The sequence below is a fragment of the Mauremys mutica genome, chromosome 26 (assembly GCF_020497125.1).
Source record: "Mauremys mutica isolate MM-2020 ecotype Southern chromosome 26, ASM2049712v1, whole genome shotgun sequence".
In the NCBI taxonomy this organism is placed as follows: domain Eukaryota; kingdom Metazoa; phylum Chordata; order Testudines; family Geoemydidae; genus Mauremys; species Mauremys mutica.
The window spans coordinates 11,056,132-11,071,964 of NC_059097.1; the positions used below are offsets into that span (position 1 = coordinate 11,056,132).

The 15,833-nt window shown below is 48.4% G+C and overlaps 1 protein-coding gene across 1 annotated transcript in view; it reads right to left on the reverse strand.

The window, feature by feature from the left end:
- LOC123356632 overlaps positions 1 to 15,833 on the reverse strand; it is a 1,710,063-nt gene that overhangs the window by 288,897 nt on the left and 1,405,333 nt on the right. The window contains 2 exon segments of the mRNA XM_044999989.1: positions 12,134 to 12,805; positions 12,974 to 13,947. Of these exon segments, the coding sequence (XP_044855924.1) occupies positions 12,134 to 12,805; positions 12,974 to 13,947 (1,646 nt within the window).

Below are 15,833 nucleotides of genomic sequence, written 5' to 3' on the forward strand. Positions count from 1 at the left end.
GCCATTGTCAGTAGACAGGATACTGGGCAGGATGGCCTTTGGTTTGACCCAGTATGGTTGTTCTTATGTTCTAACCTAAATGAACCCAAAGTTATGGAGACAGATATGAGTCAAGGAAGCCAGCAGAGTATCAGAAACACCTGGCTCAGGTGTTCGGTCACAAGCTGAGGTGGTTCAAAAGTTTTGGATATTTTTTTAAGCAGAATTTTTTTATTGTTTCTTTAAACAATCAAACACAGCAAGCAGCAAATATTTGGCCACACACTTCTGAAACCTCAAACCATGTTCAGGTTTTGGCAGACTAATTTCAGCTTTTCAATCAAAAAAACCACAACAAATTTTGAAGGAAAGCAGACATTGTCCGTGATTTTTTTCTGCTTTTTAAAAACCCCTAGTTTTCGATCCAGAAAAAGTTTTGATGGAAAATATTTGTCCAACCTTTTTAATGAGCTTTAGTGCCTGTTAGCACTAGCTGATGCTGAGAACCAGTGATACCTTGTAAAGAAGTTTTCTCAAAACTGGGTTTGTGCCGAGATGCGGAAGGTTTATTTTTCCCAGGGGCGCCCGTGGTGGGGAGCAAGTGGGGCAATTTGCCCTGGGCCCTGCAAGGGCCCCCAGGAGAATATAGTATTGCAATTTTTTTATAAGAGGGGCCCCCAAAATTTCTTTGCCCCAGGCCCCCTGAATTCTCTGGGTGGCCCTCCAGAGAAGCAGCAAAATTTATCAAACATCTAACTGGTTCTGACTTATTTACTTGGTCTTAAAAGAGACCAACAAGGACCTGAGTCTCGTCCCTGTCAATAACCCCCTGCTCAGCCAATCAGGGTAGAGACTGAGGACGGGAGGCTGAGGGTTCTCACCAGAGAGCCCAAAGAATGGCCCAGGTCACTGGTGGGGATCACTGCCCGAGCACTATTTCAGCCCCACATTATTGGGTGGACCTCCCACAGTGGGAGCTGCAGAGCACTCCCCCGCAACACACACACACACACACCCTCCTGGTGTTGGGAGGGGAACAGGAGAAAGGACAAAGGAAGCAAGAGACGAAGAGAAAGGAGGGAGGGAGGGATGGAGGAAAAGGTGAAACAAAAAGGACAAACCCTAATGTCCCCAGTGATTCTAAGGGACAAAATCCCAGGTGCGCAATAAAATTCTGCCTCCTTAAGCTCGTGTTTTCCATTCCTAGAATTCAACTCTCACCAGATGGATCGGACTGAACAGGTTTCAAACCTTGAGGAGGCTCTTACCTTCTAAACAGGGACGGCTGTTTTCTAGTAAAATCACTAAAAGGGAAGGAGAAAACTCGAAAGAGGTTCCTCCTGGCGCTCACATCCGTGAACCCGAATACTCTCTCAGTCCTCAAAGAGAGACCTGGAGAAGGAGACTTGCTGAAGCAAAGCCACAGGGGTCTCTGAGGTTTCCCTGGTCCCTCGCCCCGGTCCTGCCTGGCTGATGTCAGCATCTCTCTGTGAGGTCACCACCTCCCCACCACCGTGGACCAATAGGCTGAGGTCCTGCCAAAGGCCTTTGTGATGTCACTGCCACACCCCTCCCTTGCTGGGCTAATGTCCTGCCCCTGGCCAGGCACTTTGCAGGTTTGAGCTACTCCCTGGGGATCACCCCACTCAAGGAGCGTTCGTTCTAGGCAGCAAGCCGGCTAGACAGGGAAACATCAGATGCTGCTCCCAATGCTACACTCAGTTTTTCAGAAATTAGTTGACTTTATGGCCAGAAGAGACCATTAGAGCATCTAATCTGACCCCCTGCATATCACAGGCCTCCTGTATGACACAATAACTACTTTTGGGGCAAACACATTCCAGAAAGGCATCTAGTCTTCATGAAATGACATCAGGAGATGGAGAATCCACCACTTTCCTTGGTAGCTTGTTCCTGTGATGAATCATCCTCGCTGTTGAATATTTGTGCCTTAGTTGCAATATGAATTTGTCTCTTTTCACCTTCCAGCCATTGGATCTTGTTATGCCTTTCTCTGCTCGATTCAAGAGCCCTTTAATACCCACTATTTTCTCTCCATTAAGGCACTTCAACACTTCAATGAAGTCACCTTTCAATCTTCTTTTGATAAGCTAAACAGGTTGAGCTCTTTCAATAGCTCACTAGAAGGCATTTTTCTCCAGCCCTCAGGACATTTGGTGGCTCTTTGCTGCCCCAGCTGCAGTTTCACAACATCTTTTTAAACTGAGGACACCAAAACTGGAGGCAGTATTCCAGTATCAGTCTCGCTGATGCCATGTCACCTCCTGTGACGTTATTGACATAATCTGTAACTGTATAGATCACTGTTGCGACCGCTGTTCTATATTTGCAGCCAATATTGTAGAAAGGTTGTCATGTAAGGGGTCTATGGAGAGGTTCTGATTGGCTGATTATAATGATGCCATCTCTAGATGTGTGTCATTTTTGTAGTTGACGTTATAAGTATTGGCTCTGTTCTGTCCATATTTCAAACTTGTGCTCTGCTTCCGGGGGAACACCCCAGACAAGTTGGTGTCAGTTCTGCCTAGCCTGCTTGATGGCCCATTAAGGACCATCAGCTCTACAATCGACCCATTGAGAGAAGGCAGATACGCCTTGTGACTCAGCAAGGTATGCAGGGACCTGCCTATGGACAGAACTCTAATATTTTTCTATGCTACGTGCTGGATAGAGTGTCCTTGGGACAAAGAAAGCAAAGACCACATGGCAAGAGACTATAAAAGGCTGATGCGTTGTCTCCAATCCTGCTTCATACCTCTGGAGGGACTTTGCTACAAACTGAAGCTCTAGACAAAGGACTGAATGACCCATCCCAGCTGTTTATTGAACCTGCAGTTTATTCCATCACTGCTACAAGCCTGAACCAAGAACTTTCCCATTACTGTATGTGAAGGGTTAAAATCCATGTGCATTTTATATAACAACCTGGTCTATGGATTGTGCCAGCTCTTTTCCAGACCCGAAGTCCAGACTATGGTCTAGCCCACTATGACTCTTTTGATGGTTTAAATTACACTCACAGGCACTGAGGATAGAGTTACTGAAAGTTTGGGAGTTAGGAGCTGATAGATCAGTGGTCCAGTCCCCTCACAGATGACCCCGACCCTCTGGGACAGGGGCAGGTCTGAGCTCTCACACCAAATGCTCATTGTGGTTGCCAGAATCCATGGGCGGCTCATTTAGTTTACACTGAGGGTTGAGTCCTGCTTCGTGCACCATGTGTGAGAATGAAAATCCTAAACCGCCCTTTGAAATAACGAATGCAGCAGGACGTGTTATTGTCCCTGCCCCAAAGCAGAAAGACCGATGGAGAAATGCCATTGAGACTAGGGTAGTACTCCACTGCCGTTCTACCTTTTTTACTTGCTACACTCCCTCCCAGCCTTGTGGGGTCTCAGAGCCCGTTATTGAGCCTGAGCCGAGATGTCTACACTGCAAATTTACCACCCCACAGCCCAAGCCCCGGGAGCCTGAGCTGGTATGGGGCAGCCCTGGGTGTTACATTGCAGTGTGGACATAAGCCTATTGTGTTTCATTTCTTAGGTTCTGCTGCCATCGTGTGGCCATTTCCTTCCCCTCCTTTCTGTCCAAAGCGCAGAGCCCAGTTCCTCCAGGGGGAGAAGGACATCTTCCTTCTTCCCTTCTTCAACAGGCTGGGGTCTGGCTGGGGAACAGCCGTTTCTGAGGATTAATTTCATATTAATGGTGTTGATCTATAGATTTTACAGCCAGACTAGATCACTAGGTACCTCTGCTCTGACCTGATTCAGAACAGAGTCCAGAGATTTTTACCCAGTGACTCCTACATCCACCCCAAGATCTTCTGGCTGAACGAGGAGGGTTCATTCAGAAAGTCATCGTGTTTGGGTGTAAAGGTGTGAAATGATGGGGAAATTGGCCCCTCTTTCAAGTTTAAACGTTGTAACTTCTACACCTAGACCGGGGTGGCCAACCTGAGCCTCAGAAGGAGCCAGAATTTCCCAGTGTAACTGCCAAACGTGCACCTTTGTATGCAACTACTGAGTCAATTGTGAACCTTCCCATCATTGTCCTTTGCTCTTAATCCTTAATCCATCATGGGCCCATTTCCCGCCTCTCTTTTCATACAGAAGCACAATTTTCTTTGCACAGACACAGGAACAGCAAGATCTTTCTCTGTCCCTTGTGCAAAGCAGGGGGCCAAATTCCATGGAAACAATGGACAAGCAGGGGGCTCTGGGCACATCCAGCCCTGGCCGTGAGATGTTCCCTCCCACTCTTTCCCTCCCACTATGGACCCTGCACCATAGTAACTCTAGCTCAGGAACCAACCCATGCAACAAACCTCGATGCCAACTCTGCCCACATATCTACACCAGCAACACCATCACAGGACCTAACCAGATCAGCCACACCATCACCGGTTCATTCACCTGCACGTCCACCAATGTAATATATGCCATCATATGCCAGCAATGCCCCTCTGCTATGTACATCGGCCAAACTGGACAGTCTCTAAGGAAAAGGATAAATGGACACAAATCAGATATTAGGAATGGCAATATACAAAAACCTGTAGGAGAGCACTTCAACCTCCCTGGCCACACAATAGCAGATCTTAAGGTGGCCGTCCTGCAGCAAAAAAACTTCAGGACCAGACTTCAAAGAGAAACTGCTGAGCTCCTGTTAATCTGCAAATTTGACACCATCAGCTCAGGATTAAACAAAGACTGTGAATGGCTTGCCAATTACAGAACCAGTCTCTCCTCCCTTGGTTTTCACTCAACTGCTAGAACAGGGCCTCATCCTCCCTGATTGAACTAACCTCGTTATCTCTAGCTTGCTTCTTGCTTGCATATATATACCTACCCCTGGAAATTTCCACTACTTGCATCCGAAGAAGTGGGTATTCACCCACGAAAGCTCATGCTGCAAAACGTCTGTTAGTCTATAAGGTGCCACAGGATTCTTTGCTGCTTTTACCTCCCCTCTTTCTTTATGCTGCTGTTGTTATTTCATGGATTGTCTGGGATGGGGAAAAGCTGAGTTCACTCCAGGTGGAGGGGAAAAGAACCCTGAAAATCTCAGGACCCAACCCTGCTACCAGGATCACTGAGGTACTGGGAATCTGCCTGGGAAAGGGACTGTGTGAATTGTCAAGGTGGGGAACGAATAACAATCTACAACTAGATCCACCTCATTAACCACTGACACAGGCTAATCCTGCTGCCGATAGAAGGGAAACTGGGAGCCATTCTTTGCTCTTCAGCCATGGAAACTGACCCAATTGAACCGCAGTGAATGTGCTGGGGAAAGCTGGAGTTTACAGGCAGGTGGAAATAGCAGATCCTAGAAACACCTGGAGCTCCGCACACCACTTCTGCCACCAGAGTGAGGTGTTGAGCTGCTCACAGCATCCCCCACCATGACCTTGCAGCAGGCGATTGCAGCACCCCCAACCCAATGCAGGGGAGATGGCTGAGTGTATCTCTGCACCCTGAGACCAGGGCATCCACTCTCTCTACCCCACACATAGAATCTGGCCCTGCTGAAAAGTGACCCCTATGAACAAGTCACCTCCAGGAGAGCAGGATTGGTCCTCAGAGAGGGGAATGGGCTTCTCGTGAAGCTTATAGGTCACTGGATGCTCTGGAAACAGGAGGGCTCTGAGTGTAACCCATAGCAAACATAACCTGCTAGGGGATGTAGCTCAGTGGTTGAGCACATGCTTTGCATATATGAGGCCCTCGGTTCAATCCCCAGCATCTCCATGATCATTTTTTCACCCTGCTGCTTTGCTCATGCCCAGAGGGGATGTGGCCCACTAGTCTCCCTGCACCAGTTTCAGTCCTGCTCAGTGAGGGGCAAGTGACAATTGCATGGAAGGTCTGGGGGGGTTCTGCTCCTAAGTCACCTCGGTACGTTTAAGATTCCCACCCGCTGTGCTGCTTGGGACAATGGTAGATGAGAAGGGCGAATCCTCCAGCACTGGAGGGAAAGGTCCCATCTGCACAGACTGAGAGGCAAGGAAACAGAGGGGCAGGGTAGAGAGAGGTCAGTGATTTACTCCCAGCAGGGGACACTGTCTTTTTGAGTATCAGAGGGGTGGCCGTTAGTCTGGATCTGTAAAAGGCGACAGAGCCCTGTGGCACCTTCTAGACTAACAGACGTATTGGAGCATGAGCTTTCGTGGGTGAATCCCCACTTCGTCAGATGAATGGAGTGGGAATTCTGTGCCTGGCTAGCCAACTACAAAAGCAGTTTCTCCTCCCTTGGTGATCACACCTCAACTGCTAGAAGAGGGTCTCATCCTCCCTGATTGAACTAACCTCCTTATCTCTAGCTTGCTTCTTGCCTGCATACTTATACCTGCCCCTGCAAATTTCCACTACATTCACCTGACGAAGTGGGATTCACCCACGGAAGCTTATGCTCCAATAGGTCTGTTAGTCTGTAAGGTGCCATGGGACTCTTTGTCTTTTTGAGGCGAGTGCTGCTGGCTTGGGATGGTGCTGACGATGGATAGAAAAAAGGCTGGAGTCAATGACAGATGGGACCACAGAAGGGGAAGGGGAATGGCAGCCCCACAGAAGGTCCTGGGTGCTCAGATGCCCCCAGTTATTGCACCCAGGCCTGTCCTAGAGAGAGAAAAGACACCGAGGGACCCAGCCCCCCTACAGTGATCCCATGGACAAGAACCTGGTTAGGAGTGGGGTGAAGGTTCCCTCTGGGCAAAGGGGAGCTGAAATCCCTCCGTGTCCTGGAATTTAAGCAACGAAAGCTTCAAACCCTGCACGGTTGTGGGCTGAGGTGCATCAGCAGAAGGTCGGGCTGGACAGGGGTGTCAGGTTTGTATAATTTTTGGTGGTGCCCAGAATGGGACCAAGTCCTGCCCCACCTGCCACACACACCTGTGTAAGGCTCTGGGAAGGAGTTTGGTTGTGGGAGAGAGAGGGGTTGGGCTCTGGGAGAGTTTGGGTGCAGGGTCTGGGCTCAGTCAGAGGGTTGGGGTGCAGGAGTGGGTGTGGGGGGCAGGCTCTTGGAGGGAGTTTGGGTACAGGTGTGGGGTCTGGGCTGGGGCAGGGGGTTCTGGGTGCAGGAGAGGGTGAGGGGTGCAGCATTTACCTCTGGCATCTTCCAAAAGCAACGTGCACCCACCTCTGGCAGCAGCCCATAAGCGGGAGGGCCTCGGGCGTCTCTGTGCACCGCTGCCCGCAGACTCCACCCCTGCAGCTCCCATTTCCATAGTTGGCAGTTGGGGCGGGGGCAGCATGTGGAGACCCCCCCCACCACCACAGTTGTTCTTCTCACAGCTGGCTGATGGGGGGCAGCAGGGGAGCTCCCAAATCTGGGGGAATCTCTCTGTGCCCCACTGTTAGTTCTCCATCCTTTCCCCCCCTAACCACGCACACCACTCCCCGCCCCATTATCAGTGTTTTAAAGTAAACCCTCCCTCCCTCCCTTTATGGGATACAGACTCTCTGTGACAGAGACTGACTGGGGCTCCTCTCTGCATGGCCCCAGTGGGGAAGGAAAGAGACTGGGGGAGGGGGAGAAGATGGGCAGAAGGAGTCAAATGGGGCAAAGCCAGAATAGAGGAGATTTTCTTCCTGTTAAAATGTACTGGAGTCTCATAGCTGAAAAGCCGCATCTTGAGTTAAGTTTGAACCAGCAGCCTTTCAATTACCAGGCAAAGGTGTGAACCACAGAGACTGATAACTGCCTGCTTCCCAAATGTGTTTAAAAAACATCTTCAGGGGTGCAACTGGTTAGTGCAGAGGGGCCATCTGTTGGGGTTATGAGTTCAAGCTTTCTCTCAAGCCCTTGTTTCTCTTACCTGTGTAGTTTGTTTTGCCTAATTCATATACAAAGTGCTATACTAGAAAAAGGAGAGTAAGTTCTAAAATGTAGAGGTGGGTGCATACTTTAGAAACATCGCCCCTGTGCTGCCATTAGTTCCAGCAGATTGTTCACTGGAAGGGAAAATTGATTTCTTTGCTGCTGAGAAAGATGCCAGGACAGGTCTGTGGGCACCAGATCTCTCTGCTTCTTCCAGTTCCTTCCCTGCTCCAGTCACTGCTGTAGGAGGGTCCTATATGCACTGAGCCTAAACATTTTCCTGGGCCTTCTTAGCATAGTTGGCAGCATGTCAGTCTCATACTCAGTAGGTCCTGAGCTCACACCTCAGAAAAGACAATGGTTTTCTGCTCCCTGCTTCAGATTTTCTAAAGGAAATCAGAGAAAAGAAGCTATAGGAGAGTGGTTCCAAGACACTCTAACACACACAGATTTTTCTAAGGCATTAACTTTTCCTTCTCTGTGGAGTTTGTATACTCCATAGAGCAAAATAAAACAAAAACATGCAAGTCTAAGACTAATACAGTATGAAACTCAATACAGATAAAATCTCACCCTCAGAGATCTTCCAATAAGCTTCTTTTGCAGACTAGACTTATTTCTTGTCTGGGCCCAATCTTTTCACCTGGTATAGTCCTTGTTCCAGCTCAGGTGGTAGCTAGGGGATTTCTCATGACTGCAGCCACCTTTCTTCTGTTCCACCCCCTTATACAGCTTTGGTACAAGGTAGGAATCTTTTGTCTCGCTCCTGGGGAAAAGCCCCAGGTTTAAGATGGATTCCTGTACCAGGTGACATGGTCACATGCCCTGTGAGACCCCAAGCCTTCATTGTTCCTGGCCTGACTCACAGATGGTGCAGGACAGAGCCATCTCCAGTCAATTGTCCTGGTTAATGGGAGCCATCAAGAGTCCAAACCACTATTAATGGCCCACACTTTGCATCATTACAACAGGACCTCAGAGTTATAGTTCATATTTCTAGCTTCAGATACAGGAATGATCGGTTCATACAAATAGGCTGAACACACACAGTAGATAATAAGCTTTGTAATGATACTGCACAAGAGACCTTTTGCATGAAGCATGTTCCAGTTACATTATATTCACACTCATTAGCATATTTTCATAAAATCATCATCACCACAGCAGGGAAAGGGTTTTACTGTGGCACCTGGGAGCATTTGAGTTTCATGTCCAGGCTGTGCTATGAGTTCCTCCAGGTTTCCCATAAGCACACAGGGCCCTTAGCGGGTACTCTCGATACAGGAATGGCCCAGATACAATGAAGTCATGGGAATTGCATTTTCCTTTTTAATTTTTGAATTTCCAATGACATTTCTGTTTGTGATTTTGTTTCGCTTCGTATAACTGTGTTTTCTCAGGGACTTGATATTTACCAGGCTAACTAACAGCTAATAACGGGAGACTTCCAAGCAGGGCGTGGGCGAGCGGAAAAGAACTGTAAGAGATGCTGGTTTTCAACCTTGTGTTAGATAAGAATAGAATGCAGATTGTAGCAGAAATTGCTGAGAGAAGTAAGCTATCAGAAAGGAATATGTACAAACAAAATGCAGTTGTTGCTCCTTACTATATGTCACAAAAGGTATAAATGCTTGCCTTAATTGTTTATCTAACCGAGACCTACCTCGGGAGGGGAAACTCTGCCTGTCTGTACTCTCCTGAATAACTGCAGTTGCTCGAAATAAACGGCATAATATAATAACATTTAACATCCCTGTGGTGGGAAGAACAGCTCAACAGCCCAATGCTGTGGCATTTAATTTCAAAAAGGGGAACTATACAAAAATGAGGGGGTTAGTTAAACAGAAATTAAAAGGTACAGTGACTAAAGTGAAATTCCTGTAAGTTGCATGGACACTTTTATGACACCATAATAGAGGCCCAACTTAAATGTATACCCCAATTTAAGAAACACAGTAAAAGAACTAAAAACGAGCCACCGGAGCTTAACAACCATGTAAAAGAAGCAGTGAGAGACAAAAAGACTTCCTTTAAAAAGTGGAAGTCAAATCCTAGAAAGGAGCATAAACATTGCCAAATTGTAGGTGACAAATCTGAGGAACTGTCACAGACTGAAGTGTCACTAGAGCAGGTTTTGGAATTAATTGATAAACTCAACATTAACAAGTCACCAGGACCAGATGGCATTCACCCAAGAGTTCTGAAAGAACTCAAATGTGAAGTTGCGGAACTATTAACAATGGTTTTTAACCTGTCCTTTGAATTGGCTTCGGTACCCAATGACTGGAAGTTAGCTAATGTAACGCCAATATTTTAAAAGGGCTCTAGAGGTGATCCCGGCAATTACAGACCAGTAAGTCTAACATCGGTACCGGGCAAATTAGTTGAAACAATAGTAAAGAATAAAATTGTCAGACACATAGAAGAACATAAATTGTTGGGCAAAAGTCAACACGGTTTCCGTAAAGGGAAATCGTGTCTTACTAATCTATTAGAGTTCTTTGAGGGGGTCAACAAACATGAGGACAAGGGGGATCTGGTGGACATAGTGTACTTAGATTTTCAGAAAGCCTTTGACCAGGTCCCTCACCAAAGGCTCTTACATAAATTAAGCTGTCATGGGATAAAAGGGAAGGTCCTTTCATGGATTGAGAACTGGTTAAAAGACAGGGAACAAAGGGTAGGAATTAATGGTAAATTCTCAGAATGGAGAGGGGTAACTAGTGGTGTTCCCCAAGGGTCAGTCCTAGGACCAATCCTATTCACCTTATTCATAAACGATCTGGAGAAAGGGGTAAAAAGTGAGGTGGCAAAGTTTGCAGATGATACTAAACTGCTCAAGATAGTTAAGACCAAAGCAGACTGTGAAGAACTTCAAAAAGAGCTCACAAAACTAAGTGATTGGGCAACAAAATGGCACATGAAATTTAATGTGGATAAATGTAAAGTAATGCATATTGGAAAAAATAACTCCAATTATACATAAAATATGATCGGGACTAATTTAGTTACAACCAATCAGGCAAAAGATCTTGGAATCATCGTGGATAGTTCTCTGAAGACGCCCACGCAGTGTGCAGAGGCGGTCAAAAAAGCAAACAGGATGTTAGGAATCATTAAAAAGAGGATAAAGAATAAGACTGACTATATTATTACCCTTATATAACTCCATGGTATGCCCACATCTTGAATACTATGTACAGATGTGGTCGTCTCATCTCAAAAAAGATATACTGGCATTAGAAAAGGTTCAGAGAAGGGCAATTAAAATGATTAGGGGTTTGGAACGGGTCCCATATTAAAGAGGCTAGGGCTTTTCAGCTTGGAAAAGAGGAGACTAAGAGGGAATATGATAGAGGTATATAAAATCATGAGTGATGTGGAGAAAGTAGATAAGGAAAAGTTATTTATTTAGTCCCATAATACAGGAACTAGGGGCCACCAAATGAAATTAATAGGCAGCAGGTTTAAAACAAATAAAAGGAAGTTCTTCTTCACACAGCGCACCGTTAACCTGTGGAACTCCTTACCTGAGGAGGTTGTGAAGGCTAGGACTATAACAGGGTTTAAAAGAAAACTGAATAAATTCATGGAGGTTAAGTCCATTAATGGCTATTAGCCAGGATGGGTAAGGAATGGTGACCCTAGCCTCTGTTTGTCAGAGGATGGAGATGGATGGCAGGAGAGAGATCACTTGATCACTGTCTGTTAGGTTCACTCCCTGGGCTGCTTCTGCTCTACAACTATAATTGTCTTTTTACACCAAAATCACTAACTTGAGCAGCCAATTCCATGTACAGTCCTAGTGGATGTAAGGCACAGGTAACTTTTGCCTCAGGGTAGCTTGTTGGCATCAACCCTCTCTCCCCCACCTGGAGCTGATGAAATTCCTGGCTGGAGGGACACACGCTCCTACAAGTCAAAAGGAAAGGAGCTGATAGAAAAGATCACAGGACTGACCCCAAAGAAGGGTGAACTGCAAAAGTCAGAAGCAGGCAACTCATCCGGCAGAGCTGAGACACCACAGTGAAGATGGTGCAAAGTTCACTATATTGGAATTAGCAAATGTGATTTTTTTTAAAACAAATCTTTGGGAAGCCCTAATAAAGGCATTTCTTACAGTTCTCTCCCATTTGGATTTTCTGATATCTAAGAGAAAATGACATCTGATTGAAGCTTTTCCTAAATGCAGAGCATGTGTAGGGTCTCTCTCCATTGTGGATTCTACGATGTCTGACAAAGTCTGAGTGCTCAATGAAACATTTCCCGCACTCAACGCACGTGTAGGGCGTCTCCCCTGTGTGGATTCTCTGATGTGTGATAAGGCTTGAGCGCTGACTGAAGCTTTTCCCGCACTCAGAGCATGTGTAGGGCCTCTCTCCTGTGTGGATTCTCTGATGTGTAATAAGCTTTGAGCGCAGACTGAAGCTTTTCCCGCACTCAGAGCATGTGTAGGGCGTCTCCCCTGTGTGGATTCTCTCATGTGTGATAAGGATTGAGCGCAGACTGAAGCTTTTCCCACACTCAGCGCATGTGTAGGGCGTCTCTCCTGTGTGGATTCTCTGATGTCTGATGAGGGCAGAGCGAAAACTGAAGCTTTTCCGGCACTCAGCGCACGTGTAAGGCCTCTCTCTTGTGTGGATTCTCTGATGTGTGATAAGGACTGAGCGCTGACTGAAGCTTTTCCCGCACTCAGCGCATGTGTAGGGTGTCTCCCCTGTGTGGATTCTCTGATGTGTGATAAGGCTTAAGCGCAGACGGAAGCTTTTCCCGCAGTCAGCGCATGTATAGGGCATCTCCCCTGTGTGGATTCTCTGATGTGTGATAAGGCTTGAGTGCTGACTGAAACTTTTCCCGCACTCAGAGCACGTGTACGGCGTCTCCCCTGTGTGGATTCTCTGATGTGTGATAAGGTGTGAGCGCTGACTGAAGCTTTTCCCGCACTCAGCGCATGTGTAGGGCATCTCCCCAGTGTGATTTCTCTGATGTGTGATAACGTGTGAGCGCCGATTGAAGCTTTTCCCACACTCAGCGCACGTGTAGGGCGTCTCCCCTGTGTGGATTCTCTGATGTGTGATAAGGCTTGAGCGCAGACGGAAGCTTTTCCCGCACTAAGCACATATACAGGGCATCTCCCTTGTGTGGATTCTCTGATGTGTGATAAGGTTTGAGCGCCGACTGAAGCTTTTCCCGCACTCAGAGCACGTGTAGGGCTTCTCCCCTGTGTGGATTCTCTGATGTGTGATAAGGTTTGAGCGCAGACTGAAGCTTTTCCCACACTCAGCGCATGTGTAGGGCGTCTCTCCTGTGTGGATTCTCTGATGTCTGATGAGGGCAGAGCGATAACTGAAGCTTTTCTGGCACTCAGCGCACGTGTAAGGCCTCTCTCTTGTGTGGATTCTCTGATGTGTGATAAGGACTGAGCGCTGACTGAAGCTTTTCCCGCACTCAGCGCATGTGTAGGGTGTCTCCCCTGTGTGGATTCTCTGATGTGTGATAAGGCTTAAGCGCAGACGGAAGCTTTTCCCGCACTCAGCGCATGTATAGGGCATCTCCCCTGTGTGGATTCTCTGATGTGTGATAAGGCTTGAGTGCTGACTGAAACTTTTCCCGCACTCAGAGCACGTGTACGGCGTCTCCCCTGTGTGGATTCTCTGATGTGTGATAAGGACTGAGCGCTGACTGAAGCTTTTCCCACACTCAGCGCATGTGTAGGGCGTCTCTCCTGTGTGGATTCTCTGATGTGTGATAAGGGCAGAGCGCTGACTGAAGCTTTTCCCGCACTCAGCGCATGTGTAGGGCATCTCCCCAGTGTGGATTCTCTGATGTGTGATAACGTGTGAGCGCCGATTGAAGCTTTTCCCACACTCAGCGCACGTGTAGGGCGTCTCCCCTGTGTGGATTCTCTGATGTGTGATAAGGTTTGAGCGCTGCTTGAAGCTTTTCCCACACTCAGCGCATGTGTAGGGCGTCTCTCCTGTGTGGATTCTCTGATGTCTGATGAGGGCAGAGCGATGACTGAAGCTTTTCCCGCATTCAGAGCATGTGTAGGGCTTCTCTCCTGTGTGGATTCTCTGATGTGTGATAAGGAGTGAGCGCTGACTGAAGCTTTCCCCGCACTCGTGGCATGTGTAGTGTGTCTCTTCCAAGTTGATTCTCTCATGTGTAATAAGGTCTGAGTGGCTACTGAAGTTCTCCTCTGGCCTCTGCTGAGTCTCAGAGGCTTTTACTGTTTCTCGGAGTGCACAACTCCTGGAAACATTCCCTTTGGGTCTTCCTGATAACGTCCCATGTGGTTCTCCTTGCTCTGCATCTTCCTGCTGGGGTTTCTGCTCCTCATTCTCACGCACCATCCTATCACCTGATGGGAGACAGAGAGAATCCAGACATAGGTCACTCCCTGTGCCTGAGAGAAAGGAAAACTCAGAGACAGGAATTTTAAAAGGGATGAACAAACCAAAATATGTGCAGGAGAGATCAAACCTATCAGGAGCTGATTTTCCCCAGAGGAGAGAGGAAGGGATCAGTTTTGGTCTGCATTTCACCAGAACATGCAGGGGAAAGTGGGATCAGGTAGGGATCTGCTGACAGTTGTTAGTCAGGATAGGTGGGAAGCCATGAGTGACATCTGCCTAATTATTCCACATCTGCAGGGAACAATCCTGAACTTGGAGAGCTCACAGGGTCTTTGTAGGGCATCCCGAATGTTTCCTGTATTCACGGAGAGTTTTTGACTTGCTTTAACCAAGTCCTCACCTCTGCAGGCAGCTCTTGGAAGCACTTCTTTCTCAGAACTCTGGAGGTCCAGGACCCACGGCTCTTCCCCTCGTTCCAGCTGTGAGACCACATCAGGTTTGGAATTTAGAAACCCTATGCCAGACAAAGAAAACAAGGGAGGTCAGTGCAATTTGTGGGATACTTGTCACAAAGAATAGTCCATGGTTTTAAGCTCAGATTATTTTTAAGCAGTTAACATCCCAAGGCCAGCTTCCTTGGCTCAAAGTGGCACGAGAGTTATTATTATTATTAATCATACGCATTACCTTAGTGCTTAAGGACCAACTAACAGTGTGTCTCCGTTGTGCTAGGCACAGTACAAATGCAGAATAGTAGATGGCCCATGCTCTGAAGAATTTACAGTCTAAATAGACAAGACAGACACAGCATGGGGGAAAGGGTAGAACCCTGTTAGAATGGCGATATTCAGGTCTGCCTGCAAAGCCTATATTTTAAGAACTTAGGTGTATTTTTATCACTTAGCTAGTCAGGGCCGCCCAGAGGATTCCAGGGGCCCGGGGTCTTCGGCGGCGGGGGGCCCTTCCGTTCCGGGACCCACCGCCGAAGTGCCCCGAAGACCCGCGGCGGGAGCCCCCCGCCGCCGAATTACCGTCGAAGCGGGACCCGCTGCCCAAGTGCAGCCTGGTGTTCGGCGGTAATTCGGCGGCGGGGGGGGTCCCCGCCGCGGGTCTTCGGGGCACTTTGGCGGCGGGTCCCGGAATGGAAGGGCCCCCCGCCGCCGAATTACCGCCCAAGACCGGGCTGCACGTCGGCGGCGGGTTCCGCTTCGGCGGTAATTTGCCAGTGGGGGGTCCTTCCGCCCCGGAGCGAAAGGACCCCCCCCGCCGGCGAAGACCGGGAGCGAAGAAGCTCCTGGGCCCGGCCCCGCGAGAGTTTTCCGGGTCCCCCGGAGCGAGTGAAGGACCCCGCTCCAGGGGCCCCGAAAAACTCTCGTGGGGGCCCCTGTGGGGCCCGGGGCAAATTGCCCCTCTTTCCCTCCCCTCTGGGCGGCCCTGACCCTTATCCACCACCCCCCAGAACACCCACAATCCAACCCCCCCATTCCCTGCCCCCTGACCGCTCCCCCAACCTCTGCTGCCCCCCCCCGGTGCCCTGACTGTCCCCAGGACTCCCTGCCCCTTAGCCAACCCCCCTGGCCCCAGCCTCTTACCCCCGGCTCCCTCCTCACCTGGAGTCTCAGCGCCTCGCTGAACAGCCACAGCGTGTCTCCGGCGGGG